At 54.7% G+C, this 24,184-nt stretch overlaps 9 protein-coding genes across 9 annotated transcripts; 5 read left to right on the top strand and 4 right to left on the bottom strand.

Annotated features, from left to right (window-relative positions):
* Positions 1-251: 251 nt before the first annotated feature.
* Positions 252-722, top strand: BO95DRAFT_334470 (uncharacterized protein; the record flags this gene model as incomplete). Its single annotated transcript, XM_025581925.1, has 2 exons — positions 252-456; positions 532-722. Coding segments are annotated over 2 exons (396 nt in total), but the record flags the coding sequence as incomplete, so codon positions are not given.
* Positions 723-1,376: 654 nt separating this feature from the next.
* On the top strand, positions 1,377-4,033 carry BO95DRAFT_442257 (putative CorA family metal ion transporter). The gene is made up of 5 exons (XM_025586384.1): positions 1,377-3,342; positions 3,394-3,467; positions 3,523-3,575; positions 3,631-3,684; positions 3,739-4,033. Exons 1-5 carry the CDS (start codon positions 1,737-1,739, stop codon positions 3,839-3,841), a joined length of 1,890 nt encoding a protein of 629 aa, XP_025442903.1. The 5' UTR covers positions 1,377-1,736; the 3' UTR covers positions 3,842-4,033.
* On the bottom strand, positions 3,876-5,559 carry BO95DRAFT_442256 (uncharacterized protein). The gene is made up of 3 exons (XM_025586383.1): positions 5,510-5,559; positions 5,160-5,439; positions 3,876-5,093 (listed from the first exon to the last, which is right to left on the bottom strand). Exons 2-3 carry the CDS (start codon positions 5,330-5,332, stop codon positions 4,091-4,093), a joined length of 1,176 nt encoding a protein of 391 aa, XP_025442902.1. The 5' UTR covers positions 5,333-5,439; positions 5,510-5,559; the 3' UTR covers positions 3,876-4,090.
* Positions 5,560-5,766: 207 nt separating this feature from the next.
* BO95DRAFT_412440 (DEAD/DEAH box helicase) lies at positions 5,767-9,604 on the top strand (the record flags this gene model as incomplete). The annotated part of the gene is made up of 3 exons (XM_025584240.1): positions 5,767-8,277; positions 8,332-9,005; positions 9,084-9,604. The coding sequence occupies 3 exons, from the start codon at positions 5,767-5,769 to the stop codon at positions 9,430-9,432; spliced, it is 3,534 nt and encodes a 1,177-aa protein (XP_025442901.1). The 3' UTR covers positions 9,433-9,604.
* Positions 9,605-9,862: 258 nt separating this feature from the next.
* BO95DRAFT_463146 (uncharacterized protein) lies at positions 9,863-11,424 on the bottom strand (the record flags this gene model as incomplete). Its single annotated transcript, XM_025588968.1, has 3 exons — positions 9,863-9,993; positions 10,048-11,136; positions 11,262-11,424. 3 exons carry the CDS (start codon positions 11,422-11,424, stop codon positions 9,863-9,865), a joined length of 1,383 nt encoding a protein of 460 aa, XP_025442900.1.
* A 777-nt stretch (positions 11,425-12,201) lies between these two features.
* On the bottom strand, positions 12,202-15,731 carry BO95DRAFT_452724 (putative GTP binding protein (GTPBP1); the record flags this gene model as incomplete). The annotated part of the gene is made up of 7 exons (XM_025588168.1): positions 12,202-12,503; positions 12,560-14,078; positions 14,163-14,231; positions 15,009-15,031; positions 15,297-15,333; positions 15,437-15,529; positions 15,606-15,731. 7 exons carry the CDS (start codon positions 15,729-15,731, stop codon positions 12,202-12,204), a joined length of 2,169 nt encoding a protein of 722 aa, XP_025442899.1.
* An 823-nt stretch (positions 15,732-16,554) lies between these two features.
* Positions 16,555-18,231, top strand: BO95DRAFT_361753 (uncharacterized protein; the record flags this gene model as incomplete). Its single annotated transcript, XM_025582539.1, has 1 exon — positions 16,555-18,231. One exon carries the CDS (start codon positions 16,555-16,557, stop codon positions 18,229-18,231), a length of 1,677 nt encoding a protein of 558 aa, XP_025442898.1.
* BO95DRAFT_110582 (PIG-L family deacetylase) lies at positions 18,231-19,876 on the bottom strand. The gene is made up of 2 exons (XM_025580366.1): positions 19,413-19,876; positions 18,231-19,328 (listed from the first exon to the last, which is right to left on the bottom strand). Exons 1-2 carry the CDS (start codon positions 19,648-19,650, stop codon positions 18,682-18,684), a joined length of 885 nt encoding a protein of 294 aa, XP_025442897.1. The 5' UTR covers positions 19,651-19,876; the 3' UTR covers positions 18,231-18,681.
* Positions 19,877-23,787: 3,911 nt separating this feature from the next.
* On the top strand, positions 23,788-24,112 carry BO95DRAFT_442247 (uncharacterized protein; the record flags this gene model as incomplete). The annotated part of the gene is made up of 2 exons (XM_025586382.1): positions 23,788-23,949; positions 24,009-24,112. Exons 1-2 carry the CDS (start codon positions 23,792-23,794, stop codon positions 24,010-24,012), a joined length of 162 nt encoding a protein of 53 aa, XP_025442896.1. The 5' UTR covers positions 23,788-23,791.
* Positions 24,113-24,184: the final 72 nt, after the last annotated feature.

Genomic DNA, 24,184 nt, shown 5'->3' with positions numbered 1-24,184 from the left:
GACCGCCTTCCTATCAAAGGTAGCAACCGCTTATCGCCAACCGCGATAAGATCAGTGGCAGCAGATCTTCTCCGCCACGCTTGACTGAGACGATTCAGTCTGCCTTCACTCTCTTGATTTGTGTTCTAGAAACTAAAGTCTTGACCATGGATATCCGCCGTTACTCCTTAGACTCGTCACCAACAAGCCCAAGTGATCATCCGACGGAGTTCCCAGACCCCAAGCGACGCCGCCTAGCCCCTCCCTTCCAGCTTGACGGACAGTCAAGTGAGGCGGCATCTATCGACTTGACCGAGACCGAGGAGATGTCGGAAATCTCGAAAACACAGGCGAAGCAGCGGGCAGATGCCATTCTCGCACAGCAGTCACTTGAGAATAATGCTGAATCAATCTTTGCTGCTTACAAGTGCCCCGTGTGTATGGACACTCCCGTAGATGCTACCAGTACTGTGTGTGGTATGGCCTTGGATTCCAGTGTCAACTCCAGATTGGCGGGGGCGAACGCTTACAATTCAATCTAACTTTGCATAGGACATCTTTTTTGTCACAAATGCATCACCGATACCCTAAAGTTCAGCGAAGAACGGTCAGACTCTACTAGTAAATCGCCGAAAGGCACTTGCCCGGTGTGCCGGAAGCCTTTGTCACGAAACGACGTCGCAGGCCCGAAACGACATTTAATACCTCTGCAGATAAAGCTGCTGCGGCGTAAGAGAAACACAGGGAACACTTCGGCTGCATGAGGGAGCTTTTGCTCGGCGAGTAACCAGGGCGGAGTATGAAACTCCCGGCATGTTCTCAGGGCGGAGTATCATACTGCGCAGACCTTGCGATCTCGCCACCGAACTTGATAATGAATACTATCTGACGACTACCGACGTTGCTACGCTACGACGTGTCATGGTGCAATGAGCAGGGGCTGCCGTGGCTGTACACAGTAGCGGCGACCACAACCTTCTGACACCAAAGGAGCCCAGATTAGGGCGATCGGAGCCTCTCTCACAGCATACAATGATGATATCTCTCCATGACGCTGTTGCAATGAAACCTACAAATGGAGTTTGAGCTTTGGCAATCTCGTTGAGTGTGCGAGACGCTCAGGCAGGGGTCTCAACGATGAGCACTATGATTCTGACTTACAAAATGCGAGAGAGGCCCCTCGTTAGATAATCGAGGAGACGGGAATCGCTCTAGAGCCTTGCGTTGTTTTCTAGCGGGCTGTCAAGTGGTGGAACATTACAGTACAGAAAGAAGCCAAGAGATATGCTCACTGTAGCCAAGAGAAATTGCATGGACCTTGCAAGGTTTAAATCTTTACTTAGTTGATGTTGACGGACTACGCTTCTTTATCTATTCTTCTTAGTCTTCTTCGTGCTATAGTCCCAACTGACTTCACTGTAAAAGTGAGTGTTCAAATTAAGCCTGAAGAATGTATCGTCCGCGGAATGGTATGACCGAGTCGACGTCATTTCCCCGCGGTGATGCGGCATCCCCTTTACGGGCGGCATCTTCGTGCAAATGCCCCGTGCACCTGCCGCACACCATCACTACAAATCCTACAAATCTCCGAGATTTCCAGGCTTTGAAGGATTCCGACAACCATCATCTCAGGCTGATCAACTTATGGCATACTCTGTTCTCTGTGTCTCAAAACTACCCTGGATGTTGAATCCATGTTCAATGCAGAACTTCTCCACTGACCCAAGCCCACGCAGCCAGGCCGTAATCTGGATGCCATGAGTGTCCATTCCTTTGACCATGCGCAGACCGCAGAATTACCATCCACCTCTCACCAGGTAGAAGACATCGAAGCCAACCCACGTCCTCAGGATCCACCGATCTCGCCAACCACGCGGGCGCCCCCGTCTCCGGACGCGTTTACCACGGCTGCGAGGCTCAACTCGCGGGACACTGCCAGGATTCGCAGGCGGCGTTCAACCACCGCGCGCTCATACTATCGCGAAGATGGCGCCCATGACCAGAACTGGCAACCTGGCGAGGAGCCGGGCATTGACCCAAATCAGCCACTGCCGGCCTACAATGCCGAGTGGATGGCTGCAACCGCCGCCGACCTGTACAAACGCTGTGAGATCTCCGTCGTGGACTTTTCGCAACATGAGATGCGCCAGTACATCCTCGACAACGATACTCTAGAACCTTTCCTTGCGCGCGAGAGGGAGCCCTGGGTGCAGTGTCGGTGGATCAACGTTAACGGGCTGAGCTGGGATGTGATTCGAATTCTCGGCAACCACAAATGCCTGCATCGGCTTGCCATCGAGGATCTGATCAACGAGACTAACCGCACCAAAGTGGACTGGTACTCGGATCATGCGTACATCGTTCTCAAGTTGCAGAAGCTGATCAAGCTGAAAGATGATGAGGAGGATAGTGATTCGGATGATAGCAGCGACGGCGGACACGGCCCATGGACGAACGATCGCAAGAGCTCCACGGCCAGCACAATTTCACTAAAACGGCCCACTAAACGCACAGTGATCCTGGAGGCTTTGAAGGATATCTTTAGATCTAAGTCATCCGCTCGAGATGGTTCAGGTAGACGTACGTCCAGTGGGCTAGGCAAGGCTGCCTCTAAAGTGTCCGGCCTGAGTGACCTGGAGAATGAACTCCCACCTCGCAGCATTCAGCGGCTTCGTGGCGGCCCAAACGAAGAGCGTATCGCCTTCATGGAACGGCACGCCATCCTGGCTGCGAAGCGGTTGTGTGTTATTCTCGAACAGGTGTCTATTTTCCTTCACTCAGACAACACCGTGACATCGTTCTTCGAGAACAGTGCAGACGATATCGAAGCCCCGATTGTGAGGCGACTCAGCTCCCCGGAGACTATCTTACGTCAGTCGTGCGACGCTAGTATGATTGTGCAGGCGATACTAGACGCTATCATTGATCTTGCCATACCTGTGACGACCGCCTACCAGGATGCCATAGGTGACCTGGAACTGGAAGTCCTGACCGACCCTGACGTTGATCAGTCGAAGAGTCTCTACGTCCTCACATCCGAGATTGCTATTCTGCGGAACTTCATGCAACCCATCGCTACGATAATCAACGCACTGCGAGACCACCGTTCGGAACCTATTCATACGCCTGGCCTAGGAGCGTTCAAAAACCTTGGTACGAGTAGCCCTGCAGGCGACGGGACGCCATTCATCGGGACCGCCACGCCAAATCTGAAAAGTCTAGGTGGTTCGAGCGTATCGATTAGTCCTCTATGCCACACCTATCTGGGTGATGCACTGGATCACTGTATCACGATTGTCGAAGGCTACGACCAAATGCGAAGGGCTGCCGATAACATGATTGATCTAATCTTCAACACCATCGGTGAGTTTTAACACACGGCGTTGGGTTTGAGCGCGAGCTAATATTTTGCAGGTGCATATCAGAACGAGAGCATGAAGCAACTCACATTGGTGACGTGTTTCTACCTTCCTCTGACTTTCTTGACGGTATGCTGGAGCAAGTGGCTGCCACGAGCTTTTCTTTACTGATCCCTACCTGTAGGGCTACTTCGGAATGAACTTTGATGACTTCTCTGGCATTCATCACAGCGATTCGTGCGTTCATCCAGTCCAAAATCCCCGTAACCTCGACACTAACGTCAACGCCTAGATATTTCTGGATGATCGCCGTGCCGTTCGTTTTTGCGACCACCATGTTTCTGATGTAAGATTGTCTCTTCCCTGATCTCCCCAAGAGCAATTTTAATGGCTTCTCCAGGCGCGACAAACTCCAGCGCTACGTGGTTTCGCTCGCGCAGAAACGACTCATCACCAGCTCCAGAAAGAGGCGACAGAGGAAGAAGGCCACGGAAAAGACCTGACCCCTTGGCATTAGAGTTGAATTCTTCCATTTTGTTTCTCGGATACCCATGGTGCAACTAGAATAACTACGTTGCAAAGATTCCTTAATTATATAGATGAACCCCAGGTGTTACATAGCATGGCCCAACATCATCAAGCTCACACGATTACGTACGGGGCAGTAAATGGTGCAAGACAAACAATGATAGCACATATATTACATAGACTACCTGTCAGGACCTGACTGACGGCTGTACGATCCGATCCCATCACAACGCCTTGCGCTTGAAAGCCCAGTAAGCCTTCCACGGCAACGTCCAATCCGAGCGCAGCAGCTCCGGGCGGAAGATGTCGAAGTCGAAACTCTCGAGCCGGGCCAACCACAGCCGCGTGGGGATGGCCGGCATCAAGACGCCGAACGCGCGGTTGACCTCCTCTAAGGGCGTCTCCGCCCGCTGCTGCGGGGTGTGGGTGTGCTCATACGTATGGCCCTCCTCGCCCTCGTGCTCGAACTCATGCCCCACATCCTGGCCGGCGCGGAGGTTGCTCAACATCTGCTGCGCGGTGATGAGGTGGTCGTTCGCCCGCGTCGCCACCGTGAAAACCGCATCGCGCAGGCCCGGCGCCTCCGCCCCCTGCCGGAACACGTCCTCCTCGCGCAACCCAGCCTGGGCCATCACATCCAGCGGCAGCATCACGGCGCCCTGCTTGTTGTTATACTGCCCGACCCCGGCGCCAGGGTTCTGTTGCTGCTGCTGCTGCTGCTGCGGAAAGGCGACGAGCGGCAAGCCGCGCAGCACGGCGGCGATGCCGACGGCCTTGCCGACGTGGGAGGCCAGATGGTCGGCGGTGACGGAGGCCATGGGCAGCGCGGACAGGGTCAGGTAGAAGAGGGTGGAGTAGGTGTTCTCGGCGTAGGTTTCAAGCGCGGCGAGGGTCGGGTACGGGTCGTTGGTGAGGGTCTGCTCGCGCGCGTTGATCAGCCGGGTCAGCCAGCCTTTGCTGATGCGCGCGGTGCCGCCGGTGCGGGTGTGCAGGTCCTCGATCGCCGCCGCCAGCAGGATCGCGATCGGCTCTTTCGGGGGACGGCCCGCCAGCGTCTTGGTCACGGCGTCGCGCCAGTACTGCAGCCGCATCAGGCCGATCGTGTGCGACGAGGTCGTGTCCGGGATCAGCGAGAGGGAGACGTTGAGGGCGCGTAGCGCGAAGTACATGGGGCGCGCATGCTGCGGGATGAAGGTGTGCAGGAGGTAGGCTGGGCTATCGTACTTTCTGTTTGTAATAATAAGAAAGGGGTTATTAGATGAGAGCTAGGCTGGGAAGCGGAGCTTTTCGTACTGTAGGAGGTTTGAGCAGTAGGCTTGAGCAGCTTGGACTTCGGCTTCCGCTGCGGATGATCGACCCTGGAAGTGGCGCTTTTGAGGGCGCTGTGGTCTCGTGCGAGCCAGAGACCGGCGGCATAGCTGCTCGCTTGTGCGACATGGCTGGATGAATTTGTTGGAGAGAGACATTGCTGGCTGGGACGGTGCGGGTGGAGGAGGGTGGGGATTTTTGGTTAGATGAGGTTATTGCGGAGGTCGTTTATCGCTGCCGTGGCACATTGCATAGTTATATGAGACTATTCCTTCGCAGGCGTGGTCAGTTCGAAGTCCAATTGGAAGCCGATAAGAAAAGATAGCATCACCTACACGTCAATTGAGGCTCATTGTCATTTCTTCTGGTCAGGCGAATGTCGTTCAGTCCGAGGTTAAGCTTAAGCTGAAGCAAGCCGATTTAGTCCAAATTTTATTGGGCGAAGCGGGTGGAACACGAAATGACGTCGGGCCGACCTGCAAATCGCGTCTCGGCGCGTCTCATTCTTTCTGCTTAAGTGGATTTTTGCCCCAGGAACGTTGGAAAAAAACTCCCCAAATAGCAACATTCAGGGGGAGATGTTTGACGCAGGATGCATTTCCAGGATGCCGATGGACGACCTTTGAAGAAGCGACGGTTTTTCGCCGACGATGAGGATGTTTCGCCTCCTCACTCAGCCAGCGATGGTCTCACTGCTGCGGACTCTGAAGTACCGGCTTCGACCCTGTTGAAGGACTCTAATGAGGAGTCCCTTGCTCAGAACACCCAAGATGCTGACTTGACCTCGTCACACTCACCTGTCGGCTTACCAGACGCCAACGCAGTCCCTCATGAGGAGGCTTCTCCCGCGAAGCACGACTTGCCACCGTCCCATCTGGACGCAGAAATCTTAGAGCGACAGAGCGTTGACCACGGGTTTGATACGGCCACCTTCCTTGCCATAGTTGGACAAGACGTCCCTCAACACACCCTCATCAAAATCCGCAAAGCAGCCGGTGGTGACCTCGAACGGGCCGTGAACATTTTCTTCGATGGATCCTGGAAAAGCCCTCCGACTGCCACCTTGAGCCAGACCACACTCCTACCCCGCGAGCGAACCCTTCCCGCGCAACCATCTCCACCCACGACCCGTCCACCACCGGTCTCCTCGAACGGCACACACGTCACAGATAAAGCCAGTCCACGAGTGAAGTCACAACCGCAGCTGAGATACATCGGCGCATTCGGCGTCGGGGCGTGGGCTACGAGGAGTGGCGTTGGGCTCGTCAAGCATGGAGAGCATGTCAATATCGAGCGCGCGCGGTCTCAACCCGTTGCGAAACGGGGTCGCACGGGCAAAATGATCAGCAACCAGAAGGGCGATGTCCTCACACGGTTCACCACGAAATCCGGCCAGGAGATCGGGCGTCTGCCTCGGGAAACGGCCGAATGGGTATCGACGCTGATCGACCAAAAGGTTTGCAAGCTCGAGGGGGTCTGCGTCTTCGCGCCGGACAGGATCCGCGTGAACGATACGATTTATCTGCAGCTGTGGTGCTATCTGCGCATCGAAGCGTTTCAACCTCAGATCCTCGATGACACCACTGACGACAACAGGTCGACCACTATATTCGAGGAGAAGGAAAGCGTCGAAGAGAAGAAATTGCGGCTCCGTCAGGTCGCGCTGGTGAAGCTCTTCGATGAGATCGGTCTCCAACCGACTTCCATCAACGATATGACCCGGAAGCATAAAAAAGAGGGATTGCTGCGTGCAGCAGAGATGGCCGATCAGTATGACCGGGTCAAGAAAGAGAACCAGTCGAACAACGACTCATCGGGAGAGGAAGAAACCCCGGAGCTGGAAGAGGACCAGCTTGATACGCTGTACAAGAAGGCCCAGTCGTTCGACTTCAGTATGCCGGAAGCGCATCCTCCGGCCACGTTTACGATGGACCTGCGAAAGTACCAGCGACAAGCACTGTATTGGATGCTGGCGAAGGAAAAGGACAAGGAGTCCGCAAGGGAAGAGTCTCTGCATCCTCTGTGGGAAGAATATTCTTGGCCGACGAAAGATGTGGATGACAAGGAGTTGCCTGCGGTGGACGGAGTGGACCATTTCTACGTCAATCCGTACTCTGGGATGCTGACCCTCGAATTTCCCAAGCAGGAGCAACATTGTCTCGGTGGGATCTTGGCTGATGAGATGGGTCTGGGTAAGACCATCGAGATGCTAAGTCTGGTCCATGCTCATAGGAATGAGCCCCAGAGTTCTGGTGGCTTGGTGAGGCTTCCACAGGCCTCTGCGGGCAGGGTTTTTGCCCCTTATACGACCCTAGTAATTGCACCAACATCACTGCTTGCGCAGTGGGAGAGTGAATCATTGAAAGCTTCTCAGCCCGGCTCGATGAAGGTCCTGATGTACTATGGGACGGAAAAGAATGTTAACCTCAGAGATTTGTGTGCTGCAGGTAATGCCGCTGCGCCCAACGTGATCATTACGAGTTACGGAGTCGTACTCGCAGAGCACCGTCATCATACGTCCACCGTCCTGTCTCAAATGGGCTCGGGCGGCTTGTTCTCTCTGGACTTCTTTCGGATCATCATCGACGAAGCTCATATGATCAAGAATCGTCAGTCCAAATCCGCAAAGGCGTGCTACGACCTGAGCGCAACTCATCGATGGGTCCTCACCGGCACACCGATCGTCAACCGGTTGGAGGATCTGTTCAGCCTGGTGCGGTTCCTGAAGGTCGAGCCCTGGAACAACTTTTCCTTCTGGAAAACATTCATCACCGTGCCATTCGAGTCGAAAGACTACGTGCGCGCTTTGAATGTCGTACAAACAGTGCTTGAGCCGCTGGTCCTCCGTCGGACCAAGACCATGAAGACACCTGAGGGTGAGCCCCTGGTACCGCTGCCACGGAGAACGATTCAGATCGAAGAGGTCGAGCTTCCGGAGCAAGAGCGTGAGATCTACGACCTAATCTACACCCGCGCTAAGCAGACCTTCAACAGCAATGTTGAAGCCGGCACCCTACTGAAGTCGTACTCGACAATTTTCGCACAGATCCTCCGTCTCCGTCAGACATGTTGTCACCCCATCCTCACGCGCAACAAGTCGATTGTGGCCGACGAGGAAGACGCCGCCGCCGCCGCCGATGGAGCCAGTGATCTCAAGGACGACATGGACCTACAAGAGCTGATCGACCGCTTCAAAGCCACCACCGAAGCAGCAGGCACCGAGCAGGCCCAAGACTCTCAAGCCAGATTCACCTCGCACGCACTGCGACAGATCCAAACCGAGTCCAGCGGGGAGTGTCCGATCTGCTCTGAAGAGCCCATGATCGACCCCGCCGTGACGGCATGCTGGCACAGTGCGTGCAAGAAATGTCTCGAAGACTATATCCGCCACCAGACGGACAAAGGCGTACCACCGCGTTGCTTCTCCTGCCGCGCGCCGGTCACCTCCAAAGACATCTTCGAGGTTGTTCGGCACCCGTCCCAGTCGCAGTCCCCGGTGTCCACGCCCACGACCGAAGAAACAGATTTATACAACAGCACGCCGCCGCTCGGCTCGCAAGCGCCGCCACCACCACCACCGCGCATCTCCCTCCGCCGCATCAACCCTCTTTCCCCTTCCGCACACACCTCCGCCAAGATCCATTCCCTCCTCAACCACATCACGCGCCTCCCCGCCAACAACAAAGCGGTCGTCTTCTCCCAGTTCACCAGTTTCCTGGATCTCATCTCCCCGCAACTGACGCGGGCCGGGATCCCGCACGTGCGGTTGGACGGCACGATGCCGCAGAAAGCCCGCGCCGAGACCCTGGCGCAGTTCAACCAGACCGAAACGTTTCTGTCTGAGGAAGACGACGTCGCGGACGAGGCAGACATACTTCTCGACGGCGCCAAACCCAGGCGAAACCCCAGACCTTCGGCTTCATCATCCAACCCCAACCCCCGCGTGCTCCTGATCAGCCTCCGCGCCGGCGGCGTGGGCCTCAACCTCACCGTCGCCAACCACGTATTCATGATGGACCCGTGGTGGAGCTTCGCGATCGAGGCGCAGGCGATCGACCGCGTGCACCGCATGGGCCAGCTGCGGGACGTCTCGGTCACGCGCTTCGTGGTCAAGGACTCGATCGAGGGCCGGATGCTGCGGGTGCAGGAGCGGAAGATGAACATCGCGGGGTCGTTGGGCTTGCGGGTCGGCGGGGATGGGTCCGAGGATGAGAAGAAGAAGGAGCGGATTGAGGAGTTGCGGTTGTTGTTTGAGTAGGTCGGCGTAAGTGCCTGGGCACGTGAGTGCCCTGGAGCTGGTGCTGGAGCTGGTGCTGGAGCCTAGGTACCGCTGCTGATGCTTAGGGGAGATGGAGTGGAGGAACAATAGAGTAGGAGTTGTACATGATACCATTGCATTTTCGGGCTTGTTGGATAGGATCGGTGTAGACTAATGTCACTATGCATACTTCAATGAGTTTATTGATCATAGGCTGATTCACATCTAAATTCTCTTATTCGACTACCAACAAAAGATAAACTGCATCCCATCCACAAACAGACCCGGACTAATACAAATCCAAACCCAAACGCCTCAAATTCCCACCCATCAAACACATTGAACTGAGTAGTAGCAGGACATGATATCATACGCGGGCCCCATCTCCATCCTCACCAACCTTTCTGTCCCCAACACTAAGGATTTCTACTTACTTCCCATGATGCAGCACCTTCCCCACCTTCTCCTTCAAATGCGCCATCTTGCCCTGCCCATGGCCCTTCCCGTGCTTCTCGGCCTCGTCCGCTGCTCCGGTTCCACCTCCAGCTCCACCTCCAGCATCTATACACAAGTTAGTAACGCACACTCCCAGGCTTGCAATCGAAAGATACGCACCAGACTTCGCAGGACCCCCCTTCGAGCCCAGCCGCTTCTCGAACTCGAACGGCTCGCGCGGCGCCGGGGTCTGCGGGCCCTTGAGCGCCTCCTCGCTGACTTTGGTGTTGCCGCGGGGCAGCGTGTCGGTCGCGGTCGCTGTCGCTGTCTCGGTCTCGTGGTGTTTTTGCGCTGTGGGAGATATGGTCGAGTCGCGGGCTTCCTTGGTTTCGTTGGTGGGGCCGACGGATTCGGTGTCTGATGCTGCTGCGTCTGCTGCGCCTGCTGCGCTGGTGGGTTGTGTGGCTGTGGATGTGGTGGTGGGTTTGAGCTGCTGCTGCTGCTGCTGCTGGGGTTGAGATGTGGTGGTGGTGGCGGAGGTGGAGGGTTTCGCCTTGGATGATGTATAAGCCTTGTCGTCGGCGGAGATGCTGGAGTCGGGGATGGTCGCGGGCGTGTCTCGGGTTTGGAGGGCGCCTGTGCCGGTGCTGCCGCCGGCTGTGATGGGTGTAGTGCCAGCAGCAGTGGAAGAGGATTTCTGCTCAGGCCCCATACCCTCCGGGGCAGGAAGTCCCCTATTCTCGTGCAGGATCTCATCCTTCTCCTTCTCCTTCTCCTTCTCCCGGATAGCGAGCGTTTCTCCAGCTCCAGCTGCAGCTGCAGCTGCAGCCCCAGACCCAGACCCAGACCCAGACCCAGACACCCCGACATAGGAAGGAACCTGACCCTTGGACGTAGCAGGCAAACTGCCCCTCTGCTCCGAGACCCCACCGGTACTCGACATCTGCGTCTTCCCCGCCGGCAACCCCACCCCCACCCCGGATGCAGCCAACTGCTTCGCACCATGCGACCCGCTACTCGGCGCGCCGGCCGCCTCAGCAGCAGCCGTGGGCGCCGCGGCGGTCAACGGGTCGGGGGTCTCCATCTTCTTTGGGGGTTGCTGCTGCTGCAGCAGGGGCTCGTCGACGATGACGCTCTTCAGCGCCACGTCGGCGTTGCTGGGCGACTTGGGGTTCTTGGCGTGGTCGTGGGCGGAGGTCCCCGTGACGGAGACGAGGGGCTCGGGGATCACGGCGGTGTTGGCGTTTGTGCGGGGGGCGCCGGGTTGGTCTTCTCCTGTTAGCTCTTGCGTGTATTGAGCTCCCAGGGGGGGGGGGGGGGGAAAGGATGATTATGGGACACGGGATGCCTGTGCAGATTTCCTGCCGTGTCTGGCCAAGTGGGACTAGACTCACCATCACGGTTCCCGCCATCGTACGGATCAGTCGCTGTGCCCTTTCCCTGGATTCCGGACAGGGGCTCGTCGCCGTGCGGTTGGAGCTGTTGCTGTTCGCCGGGTTGGAACTCGTTCCAGAGGGCGGTAGTGGCGTTGTTGAAGGTGCGGTTTAGAGTCTCCATTTTGGGTACAGTACGCTTCTTTCTAGATGGGAGTGGAAGTCATGTAAGTTGGATTGGTAGTTGAGAAATGTGTGTGTATGTGTGTGTGAGATGTTTTGTGTGACCGAAGTGAAGTATAAGCTGGCGGTAGGCACTCAGTATAAGGTAACAGTAGCTGAAAGTGGAACCACCACCTTTCGAACCTCAGCTCAGTTAAATCCGGGGGCTTTTAACGTCCAGCACCGCTCCAGGTTGGTACGTCAGTGGCTCGACGACAGCTGGGTGGCCAGTCAACTTCACTCTGTCTACTGCGTACCGCAGATCATCGGCCGCGATGTCATCACTTCCCTCTGACGTCATCCAATGTCCTCCTCACGTGGTGAGGTGAACCGTGGCCAACTGGTCAGTATCCGGACAATCAACCCCGAAATTGGAGACAAGGTGGAGGACGACAAAGTCAATTGCAGAAGTAAATTGGAGGTATGAGTATCACTGCGGGCGAAGAATGTGTCATCTCACCCACATTCTTGGCTCATGTGGAAGCTATGAGTACTTTTGGGTAACACCCAGCCAGATCAACCGCCAACCGCCCCCAGTCAAAACAAGAAAACAGTCCGAACTAACCCGAACGATGCATTTAAAACACCTTAACTATCAAGGAAGCGAATCAAAATGCATGTATAAGAAAGAAAAAGCCCAGCGTCGCTGCAAGGGCTCCATCCACTCGGCCACTCCAACGGTCGTGGCGAGTTCCGTCGCAAGACCGCCGATAGTTCCGAGCTGATATACACGCTGAGATCATGTTGGGTTGCTCGCGTCCCCTGCGCTTTTGGCTTCGGGGTTCAGAGGGTTCTTCGGATCATAGCCAACGCTCTTGACAATTCCCAGACCCTTGGTCTTCCCCTCACGGAAAAGCACCCGATCTCCCGGGGCGAGGAACTCGGGGCGCTGGACAAACCGGAACGCAACCAACGCACGGTCTCCAGTCCGAATGAATGGACGATCAATGTCGATGACGGAACAGGTCTGACTCACGGCGCCTACGTGCAGCATCGCCTGATAACGTGGCTTGATGGTCGTGGCGTGGGAGAGGATAAGCACTGCATCACATCAGTAACGGCACAGCTTGACGAAAAGATGTAGACCCCCAACATACCTTCTGCAACAAATTCCCGGTAGACCTTCGGGGCCTGCTCCAATTTCTTGAGAACCACCATGCCCTTGCGGACTTCCTTTCTCCGAACGCGCTTCAGAGCAAACGAGCCGGACTGGCCGGCGAAGCAAGCATTCACCGGGATTCGCTTGCGCTCAATGGACTTGATCGTCGTCGTAGTGAACTGACCAAGCGAGTCGGGCCCGACCAGTACGGTGTCACCCGCATGAATCACCCCCGACTTGGCCACCCCAGACACGACCGTACCCACGTGGGGAACCGAGAAGGTGTCGTTGATCAAGAATTCAAACGGCGCATCAACATTGTAGTGACCCCGGTGGGGGAGAATGTTCAAGAAGGTCCGGACGAGGTCGAGATTCTCTCCAGTCACGTTGGACACCTGGAAGATAGGACATATCCGCTGGCTGACAAACTGCGTCGCCGTGTTGATGGTCTCCTCCATGTCCTTGATGAACACCGGAATCTTGCGCGCGCCCGGCGACTTCAGGATCTTGCTGAGCTGGGACAGCGTCTCCTGGAGAATCTGGGGCGGGCAGATATCAATCTTGGTGACGATGACCATGACCGGCACGTTGAGAGCCAAAGCAATGCCCAGATGCTCTTTGCTCATACCGATCAGCCCGTTGTTCGCGGCGACCATCAAAAGACAGTAGTTGGGGCTGCTGCTCAGCATGCCAAAGACCGTCGTCCGCAGGTACCGCTCGTGGCCCGCCAGATCGGAGAAGCCAATCACTTTCGCGGAGCGCTTCCCGATCTCCTCCCACGAGAGCTTGCGGCCCTGGGAGCTGCTGACGATATCGCCGCGACTATCGAACCCCATGATCTCCATGCCCACGGAGCTGGTCCGGCCGCTCTCGACCTCATGCTTGTGGCGGAACAGGTTGAGCCGGGCCTTGCCGCGCCCATCGTCCAGGTTCCCCTTCACGAGGACCCCGAGCATGGTACTCTTGCCGGCATCGACGTTGCCCACCACCGCCACGCGGATCTCCGCCATCTCCTCCACGGTGCCCGCCGGCTGCCGGATCAGGAGTTTCCCCCACGAGCCCTTGGTGCGCTCGTTCTTGACGCGCGACTCCTCGGGCCCGCCGACATTGTAGGTGACCAAGACCCGGCAGTGCGCAGGGAGCGTGTCCGCGGCCTCGCGCAGGCGCCGGATGGCCGTGTGCCACTGCGCCAGGTCGAACTGCATCGACTCGCCGCCGTCCTCGAGGCCCAGGTCGAAAAGCGTCTCGCCGTGGCCCTCGTCGATCCGGGACTGCAGCAGGCTCGCCAGCACCTGCAGGTCGTCGTCGGGCTGCTCGCCGGTGCCGAGAAGGACCTCCTTCAGCTTGACGGTCTTGGGCGTGTCGCTCAATGCCAGCTGGTCGAGGATGTCCAGCTCGGCGTGATCCTCGTGGATGCGAGAGACGCTGGCCGTCTCATATCCACTGTCGCTGGGCACAGGCGGGGCCGAGCGCTGGGCCTGCTGCTTCTCGGCGTATTCGGCGAACTCGCTGAGCGCCTGCGCATGAGACGGGGTTTAGTGTGAGACGGACGAAAAAGCAGGGGGCTGGGGAATTGCGCGGAAACTGCACAAACAACGCACGATTTCGCCTCTCCGTCGCTCCTCCAAGGTGAGTTTCGGTCCCGTCGGTGGCATGGTTGTAGGTTTTCCCTTTTTCTTTTCCGTCGCTGGAATAAAGATAAGAAAGGTATATTGGGAGGATTGAATCAAATACGTGTGTGTGTCTATCTGTAGCTAAAATGCGAATTATTGTTTCGGTCGGATGGAACGGACAAGGTTCGCCTCTGGCGCACTCAAACACCTATTCGGGTGATCATAATTCCCGTCTGAATAGCTAGGTGGAAGAGCGTCGAAGGACTGGGCCAGTAGTTATCGAGAGTGAATGATAAGGATGACCGATGGGAAGAGGACACAATAGGAAGAATAGGGTGTTTGATAGAAGCTAGGTAGATCGAGAGAGGTGAAGGGGAAAGAGGGTGATGGAGATGGACGGGAGGCCCGGGGAAAGCTTTATCGATAATCGGCCACCGACGGAGTGCGAGTCATCGCGCCGCCCGCCTCGTGCGGCTGTCTTGACTCATCCCCCGCTCTCATCACTAACTACTACTCATACCTGACTGCAGTCGAGTCATAAGAATAGAGAAGAAATCATTAGAATCATTCCAGCTGACGGGTGCATGTGTACATTTGGATTCTTTTGCATTCAGCACAATTACCACATACTAAAACTTAAAGTTGCATGCCAGGGCAGATGCCAGAACTTGTCCTCCTTAATAGTGGCGGCTGCTGCTGCTGCTGCAGTGCTGCATGGCATGATGCTCTTCATCCCATCCTGCCCTGTCCTGATCTGAAGCACGACCTTTTCCCACCTCTACCATCTGCCCAGAATATACATGTATAGTTCATTGCTTGCAATTAGAGTTATACGTCTGGGAACCCTGTAGCATCGCCTGGTAGTTCGTGGTCTCATACTGATCCGGGGCCAACATGGGGTAGCAGCGAGAAGATGTATACGCTGCATGGCCTTCCAAGCCCTCCGATCAGATCCATTGGTCCTTTTGTCTTTGCTCGGAAATTTCATCTCATCATGCTTGAGGGGAGATCAGAACAACCGAATCGCCTATGAGCAGGAACGTTAGTCGAAACGGCGCGCGCAAAAACTGTGTAGCCGACGTCATCGGGGAGAGAGAGTGTGTGTATATGTGTGGAACGCACCTCGAACGAAAAGCATTTCCTCCTGCTTCTTGATCGTCTAGACAGAAGAGATGCGAAAATGAGTTAGCCTGCGATCGCAACAATATGGCCAGCAGCTAGACACCGTGTCGGGCCCTGCAGGCAGTAGGAAGCGGACGTACTCGGATCGTCTCTTGTTCGTTCTCGTCTTCCTCGACCACGTAGATGGTTTCCTCCACATCACCCAGGACTAGGTTGCAGTGGCTATCGTAGGCCTATCGCAAGCGCGGAATTGATACAAATTAGTCGCCTCGAATTGACCTTGCTAAGCACAATACGGGGAGGACCTACATGGAGACGGCCCTTGAGCTCACGGTCACCGCGCAATTTCACAAAGACAATCTCATCGAGCGACAGGCGCACCAGGTCGAGGGGTTCGGACACCGACGAAGTGCCCGCATTCTCAGTGTCGGCCATCTCGAGGGAGGAGGTGGAGGAGGGATTGGGGGCGGGAGGATTGCGAAAGAGGGGAGGGGAGCGGAGAGGGAGAGACGAAATGAGTGAACCCAAGCTAAAGGTCGGGAGGCGTCCAGTCAAGATTCAAGCAATCAATGAAAGAGCTGCAGCAGGGGGGGGGGCAGAGTGAGAGATGGATTGGGCGACTGTGCGACTCGCTGTCAAAGTGCCACCCGCGGGAACATGAATGATCGTTGAGTGGATGGATGGATGTTTGAAAGAAAGAGACTGGCAGGGATTCTTTGCTTCCCGCCAAGACCACAACAACCGCCGACTCCTCAGTTTACTCCGCAACAGTTGAATGAATAAATGAATTATGAATATTAGCTGACCTGCCACCCCCTCTTCTCATTTCTTTCCCCAGAATCTGACCCCATGTTTTGTCTCAGCCATTCTCCTTTCTTGACAGTTTTCAAGCGCGATGTTGCGATTTCTACAACCAAGTGATCGTCTGTCTTGCACTCGCTTGGGGTTCTTGTCCTCTTATCGTCCTTCCCGGCCAACCAAGCTTCGCTATCCGTCTCCACTTCTCATACTTCGGAATCCTACGTGCCCGTCGAGATCGGTGAGAGTCTGGACTAGGCCGCCGACCAAAAGGAAATTAAAGCCAATTGTCAAGGAAAACTGCTTGGACAAGTACGACTACCGCCACCATGGGACAAGGAGTTCGACGGATTTGCTGGACATCGACAGTCCCCCAGAGAAACAACGCGATGATCCACTACGAGACACCTTGCAAACGGAGTTCATCTCGATTCTTCAAAGCGGCCAACCGGACTTGGTGATGAATGCGCTCACTGACCCTCGATTCAGCAGCCTGGTAGGAGCTATGCCAGAAACCACCTTCGTCGAGGCCTTCCTGCTTCTCTCCCCAGCATACTTCGTCGAGCCCCATCGAGAGATTATCCGAGCGCTCCATCCAACCGCGGAACGGAGCATGGATATCAAGCCATTGCAGGAAACCTTCGACGAATTCGCCAGCAAACTCGCACAAATAATTCGTCTCAGGGTTTCCGCAGGCCTGGCGGAGTTCACCCACCTGCTCGCTTGCGCAGCCGCCATGGGCGATGCTCAGATGGCACGCAGCGCATGGCAGGCCATGCAAGATTGTAATGTAGAGCCAGATACCCAGTGTTATAATCATCTCATGGAGGCCTTGATCTGGGACGGGACGTTTACCGGGATGAGAAAATATCGGCTGAGAGTGACCCGTTTCTCATATAAGATGCGAAAAAATGCGCCCATCGATTCAGGCTGGTCGGGATACGGCACCGCAGCACGCAGCGTGCTCAAGTCGGTACGAGTGATATTCGCGGAGATGATGGCCAAATCTGTCCCGCCGGATGAGACCACCTTTGTCAACATGATGCTTGCATCCTGTCGCACAGGCTGGGTTCCGGGGATCAAGGCTGTTCTGAAAGCCGCCTGGAACATAGATGTCGACGAACTGTTGACGGCAAGCGACCAGTCGGGAGCATCCGATATCTACCACACCGACCCTGCTTCATCCCTTCATCCCACAGGTCGACTTCTGTTCGCGGTAGCTCACGCCTTCGGAACAAATAACGAAATTCAAGCTGCACTTCATCTAGTGGAATTCATCGCTGCCCGTTACAATATACCCATTCCCGAGAAGGTTTGGCTTGAATTGTTCGAGTGGACGTTTGTCCTGTCACGTCGCAAATTCGGCCCCGACGCCAAGGAACAGGCGCACACGAGGGTAAAGCCACGTTTCGTGACTCAACTGTTCGATACGATGACCACAGATCCATACAACGTGAGCCCCACAATTGAGGCGCGCCTAAAAATCGCCAAGTTAGCGTGGGACAGTCGTATTCTCAAGAACTACATGCCACAAATGTATGCTTCATATGAGACCCTGATGGAGACACGTCAAGGGAGATGGGAGGCGAGGGCAGCCATCGCGGCGTTTATGAAGCGGCGCAGGCTACATAAAAGCCGCGCAGGTTGGCAGTCGCGAGACTTGGCCAACGCAATACACACCTATGATATCCTCAGACTGCACACAGCCCAACAGACTGAGCTGGTGAGAAAGCTCGCAAGAAACATGCTGATCAACAAGCTGTGGACGGGTCGAGACAACCCTGCATGGTTTAGGTCACTGTTCCCCGTAGCGCTGGAAGAGTGGCGCGACTTCCTCCCGGAGGATTTCCACTTGAACACTCGTGGAGGAGTAGTGCATTTCCATGGAAAAGTTCGCTGGGGTAGCCGGTACCGTTACAGCGGAAAGCGAATACCGATTCGGCGACCCACACCCTATAATGATGTCGAGCCGGGTGACGAGGACAATTATCTTGACGACGAGTTCTTCTGGGAAGCTCTTTTGCGTCTCGGGCCAGATATCGAGCCAAAGTCTGCAACCCTTAAGCGACTATTCGAGCCGGTTCTGGAGAAGTATCGTCCCGCAGAAGACGAACTAATCATGTTGAGCCGCAATTGAAACACAGTGCTATGTAGAACTTCTCACTGAGTCCTACAGCGAACTCCCCGCCTTGTCTGAAAATCGGGCCTGCTTAGAAGCTCTTTCTTTCTAGGCTTCAGACGCGTTTCCTAGCTTTATTCTTCAACAACCTAGTCCTTTTCGTACTGGTCTGGGCTGTATGATAATTCACGGTGCATGTGATTTGAGCGTTTTTCAGACTACCCGGTCCATAGTGACACGTTACGAGTTGTTTCCTGCTTAAGATCACCTTAGCCTAGTTCGTGAAAGAAGAGACTACCGACAAAGTCTTCACGTACCACGGGTGCGTCATACCTAAAACATCGATATTGATGACGGACCACTACTCCAGAACTTTTATGGCCTGGCGAGTATTAGGCTTGTGTGGATCGAAATATCTATACGGCCCGCATCCCCAGACGTCCCAGTATATAAATTTCGAGCTGTCGCTCAGATCTCCTCTCGCCGTAGATCATTTACCGCCATATAGCGTCCGATCGTAATCCAACCCCAACGGAACCACACCATCTGACTCTGATGGGCCTTGACCATAGCGGACTGGGCCGTCAACCACTCATTGACGGAGCTCACGAACAGAAGCCGAGAAGGGAGCTGATCCCTGGAGCCGCGGGCCCCGGAGCCCGACGTGATCGAGCTCAAGGCGCCCCGGACCATGGTGAAGGGCGCATCGAGCACGCCGGCGTACTTGCGCACGAGGTTGGTCGTCGTCAGCGTGTAGAGGGTGACCGGGCAACTGTACCCGGACTTGCCCTTGACCAGCGCGCGGAGGAAGTGCAGAGCCCCGTGGTACAGGGATCGATGGTTCGGGTGATTGCTGATGCCGCCCTGGTCGAACGTTACGAGCACGTCGATGGTCGCGGTCGGGGCCGCGCCTCCTGACTTCTTCGACGGTTCCGGCGCGAACGCCGACGCAAGGAGCGAGGCGACGTCGTTCTCCGTCCAGTGCGCGGTCATGCTGTCGGGGAATCGAGTGGGGTCGTCCACGACGTAGACGTCCGATTCGCTGCGCAGGCCGAGTTGTAGAGCGCTCTTCACGAGTTCTTTCTTGCGGATGTGTCCGAGCCCGTCTGCGTCGCCTAGATTGCACGGCAGGTTGACGGGTTAGTGGCTTGCTTTTTGTTGATGAGAGGAGTCTACCCGGGGGGGAGGGGGGGGCGTACCGGTACTAAGACAGAGAATCTTGAGATGATTGCCGTACTCCGGCTTGGTGAGGGCCAGAACGGTAGGCGCAAAGAACATGGCTTCATCATCGGGATGAGCAATCAGTAAGCAGATCCGTTTGTTGTAGATGCGAGGGAAGGCCCCAGCAAATGGCGACGACGTGGTCGAAGACAGGGTCCAGAACATGAACACGAACGAGATCGCGAGACCGATCGTGATCAAGGATGAGGTATTCATGGTGGGATATGTGATGATAGAACGATCCAGAGCGTCTTCTAGGTAATGAGTTGACAACGCTGCAAGTGGTGCGGCGCTGCGACTATTGGGTGGTCGATAAGCGAATGGGATCGGTTCTGAGGTGCTCACGGTGTCCCGACATCCAGACGTCACCTCACAATTCAACGCAATTGAGGCTTGTGCAAACGAAACCTGGGGCCTGGGTTCAAATTGATAAGTAGAGGTGACACTGAAACAAAGGTGCGTTCATCACCGCGGGAGTTGTTGCGCACATATGATACAAGGATGTAGTGTAGGAACAGGGGATCTCTCGAGTGTTGGGAAGTTCAATCGTCGATCGTCGGAGCTTCATGGAGCTACGGCACGTGACATTCTCGACAGCCACGACAGCCTTTATGCTGAAGGTACACCAATTCAATAGTAGAGACCATGTCGGAGATTTTCGCTGGCTTTCTAATGTCTGTAGTTTGTTAGATTTACCTTATTTGCCTTGACCAATACCTGGTAATGGAGTGTCTTCGAAATATCAGAATGACTATATATCATATGGCAGCCAAGCCGTAACCCACAATGACCTAAGATGTTTGGAGAAAAGTATACTCGAAGCAACGAACTATGATGCCATAAGCTCTCATGAACATGGAAAGCAGGTGCCATTTATCGAGTTGGATTTCAACAACTTATGAGAAGGTCAATACCAGCTGATCTGTGGAGGGATGTGCACAATCGACATTTGATAGCGGATACGATAGGGCTGACTGATGTTATTAGGACGACTACAGTTTGAAGACCCCTGTTTCTAGCTCGTCGACCTACCGTTGCACTGAATCAAGCCAACCGCGCCAAAGTCCTGGTTCCAAGATCCATATCAAGTAGACAGCCATATACATGAGAGCTGCGATGACTGATCAAACCATCATCTTATACGGTATGGTAGACCCTACCATAGAAACAGAGCCTTGGGTACTGCTCCGGAGTGTCGATTCTAGAACCTGTGTCAGAGACGTGCCTGCAGGGTTAGCCCCGTCGCATACGAATTGTCGGCGGTCAAAGTAGTCACACTCTCTGGTGGACCGGCAACGCGTCAATGTTGCAAATCCCTCAAAGGGGCGCTAAGACTCTGCAGTAATTCTTCACCTGCAGGGTCCTCTATTGGCACTACGTAGCTACGCATACAACAAACAGGGCGTATGTTTCATGACCATGGCCTTCAATCATGACCGAGATCATAAGATCCGCGCCTATAATGCCGTTAACTTAAGTTAGTCACACCGGCTGCAATAATGTTCAGGGCCGTAAAACTCAAGTGGCTGTGAGAATTGCCCCCCGGACAACGGTCCGCGCTGGTGGCAGCCCTGAACCGCAGTTACCACAGAGTTGCACCGCAATTCCGCGGACAGGTTTCCATGGATCTTCCGCGCCTCCCACCCTCCTCAATTCAGAATTTGAGAACCCTCCCGGGGAAACGATTGGAGACAGAAGAGGTCCGAGTGGGAATTTGGGAAAGGGTAGCATTCATTGTCCGCCGCGGCAGTCGCCGATGTCCTTTGATCTTCTCGGGTGGTCTAACCTGAAAATAAGAGAGCCCCAATGGTTGGCGCCGGCGGTCCGCTGAGGGCCTTGGAAGAGAATGGAGACCGGCAAGAAAATTTTTCTAGTCGTCTGAGGCGCTAAGCAGTGCTAGTGTTAAGAGTCATCACGATGAAGTGGACTCGAAGGCGACCGACCGGCAGCGATCCGGCTAGAGAAAATTGCACGCAGTCCGGCGCCCGGCTAAGTACGAGTAAAACCACTCACGCCTGTTGCGCTTGGAGGGGTTTGCCGTAGAACCGCCCAATGGAAGGGGAGCATGAACGAACATGCCTTCTTAAATGATGAACGTGCCTTGTAGTCGTCTATGATTCTGCAAAGAAATGGGGCCCAAGCTCTTGCACGACTCGCGAATGCTTCACAGGGGCGAAAGGTAAGCGGGCGTGCTGAAACTAAAAACAAGCTTGAAGTTGCGTGCTTGATTCAGAACTCCGTACTCCGGAGAAATCGCTGCATTCGATGCATGTATTGAGCAATAGCTGTCTGAAAGTTCGATGCTAAATCAGGTACGGAGTACCAGGACTAAAAGCTCGAAGGGGCGGCGAATTCCGCCCCCCCCCCCCCCCAAAAAGAGACATTGTCACGCCTGGCCCCGCGGGAAGCGAGGCTCGGAACAGGAGTTCCAGAGGTATGCGCAGTGTTAGGCCAACTACTCCAGAGTAGGTAATTGATGCGCCGGGTTGTTACCACCGACTACCGGCCGGTTAAGTGGCTGAATGGCAGACTCTGAGTATACCCTAAGCACAGTCAGAGCCAGGAGTCTTACAAATTAGAAAATCAAAGCAAATACCAAACACTTTAGCACCGAGTGAAGTGAGTTGGGCGTGTGAGGTTGGCCGTTATTATAGGGTAAGAAGGTGCCACTTTAAATCGACATACGAGATATGTCTACTCCACATACTATCAGTTGCGTGAGTTAAGGTGTGGTAGAGCGGAGACAAGCCCATTTACTTACTTACTCATAGTACTTACTCACTCCATCTCCAGCGCCTTGACATGCTGTGGCAGAGTAAGCGCAGTCGGTAAAATGGAAGAATGGATGGATTTATGGCGTGATCAATGTCGGCCACCCGTAGCAGTGACCGACAGCATGTGCCGAGATTCTGTCAATCGGGACGATCAATCGGATCAAGAAGACAGTTGAAGTTGGGTGTTCAAAGCCGAAAGTGCTCAGTTAAGGTACTGAGGTGCAGTAAAAGCCTGAAGTTGGCTCAGTTGATCCATCATGATGGAGAGCTTGCGAGCCTAAGGAGGAAACTGTTAGGTAATGGGTAGGGCGGCAGCCGCTGGCCATTCGCCAGTGGGACAGTGAAATTCCCCTGCCAACAGGACAGTGCACCGCGTCTAGAACTTAACTATATCTTTGATGTGGGCTTTTTGGTCATGTCATATTATCTGCTACGTACTGGTCTGTATATCGTGAAATCGTGATAGACAGTAGCACTGCTTTCAATCTCAACTCACCTAGCCAAAACCCCTCCTAGATAGATACTCAGGAGGTTCAATGCGCTGACCGGCAAGGATAGCCGGATGATGCAATGCCCCCGCAAAGGCCGGAATTATACTGCAGTGCGGGGAAAAAAAAGAACCATGCGCCCTCGGAGTGAGCTGATGCCCAGAAGGGTCTCTAGTACGTACTCCGTAGCGCACTAACTGCAGCGATGACTCGATTGTCTGCCATGTTCTGAAACTTGTCCCAAAAAGGTAGCTACGAGGAGAAGTGAATGGATTGAACCATATTGACTGCGCGCGACAGCACAACATCCGTCCACATGTCCCAAGTACCTTGTAGGGGATGATGAATTGCGACAAGGGGCATCAACCAAGGATTGGTGGGCGTGCTCCCCTTTTGACTTTTTATCCTTTCGAATTTTTTTCCCTTTTAATTTCCCTTTTTGTTCTTTTTCTTCCTTCTCTCGGCAAGTGGAGCTTTGACTGAAGTGAACGGGATACTCGTACACAGCACACACATCCATCATTATTGTACTCCGTACTCGATTTAGCTCTTCCCGAGGAGAAGAGAGTCCGCAAAGAATTTTCCTCTGAGAAAATCCCTAATCCGTGCGCGCAATGCTTGGGTCTGATGGGGCTAGCTTACCTTCTTTTCAGGCCTTGGTTCTGCCCTTCCATTGTTTTTTTGGCGCAAAAGTGCAACAGCGGCAACTTGGATCCAGAGGGATCTCCAATTAGCGTTGCAATGGACTGCTGTACGGTAAGGTATAGCCGATTGATACGGGTCGTCACCGCCTGTATTGAGGATTGAGACAACAAACCAGACCGCCTTGAGCCCGCTCGGCCTCGCACATCAATTTGTGACGCCACGTGATGGTTCGATGACGGCAGCTGACCTTGATGAGCAAAGGAAGCGCCCGTCAGGTGTGATGATCCGGTATTACGGACTACTACTCAGGTAAGTACTAGGTAGGTATGTTACTGCTCTAGTAACTTCCACTGCAAGCTGAATGCAAGCTGAACGGATAATCGGTACTATTCCACACATGGCTGGCTCAATGATCTGTCATTCTGTTGTCAATTCTCGGGATCTTACCCGATGCTACTGTACTGTACTTCCAGACTTCCAGTCGACCTAACGTCCTTCACCCGTGGGGTTTCAAAGCCACCATTGGTAATTCAGATTGGGGGATATGACCCGGTCTCTGACCGTGGTCACTCCTGGCTTCCAAGTATAGAACGCCTGATGGGAGGTGTCTAGAACCTGAGTCAGCAGTTCCATACTGGACCCTCGGTTCGATTCTGGAACAACTGACATGACAACATTCTCCAGCCATTTGACATTATTCCACATCACCACCGATCTCATGGATTGCGTGTAACCCGCTAAGATGATGTTTCTTGCGCGTGCAGAATTGCGCAAACGGAGATTCGGGTTGGATGATCTACATCGGAGAAAGCTGTTCGTTGCTAAAGTCTCAAGCCCGGCCCT

The sequence above is a fragment of the Aspergillus brunneoviolaceus genome (genome assembly GCF_003184695.1).
Source record: "Aspergillus brunneoviolaceus CBS 621.78 unplaced genomic scaffold BO95scaffold_29, whole genome shotgun sequence".
Lineage (NCBI taxonomy): Eukaryota > Fungi > Ascomycota > Eurotiomycetes > Eurotiales > Aspergillaceae > Aspergillus > Aspergillus brunneoviolaceus.
The sequence above is the reverse complement of the archived record's forward strand: the minus strand, read 5'-3'. Positions and strand labels throughout refer to the sequence as shown.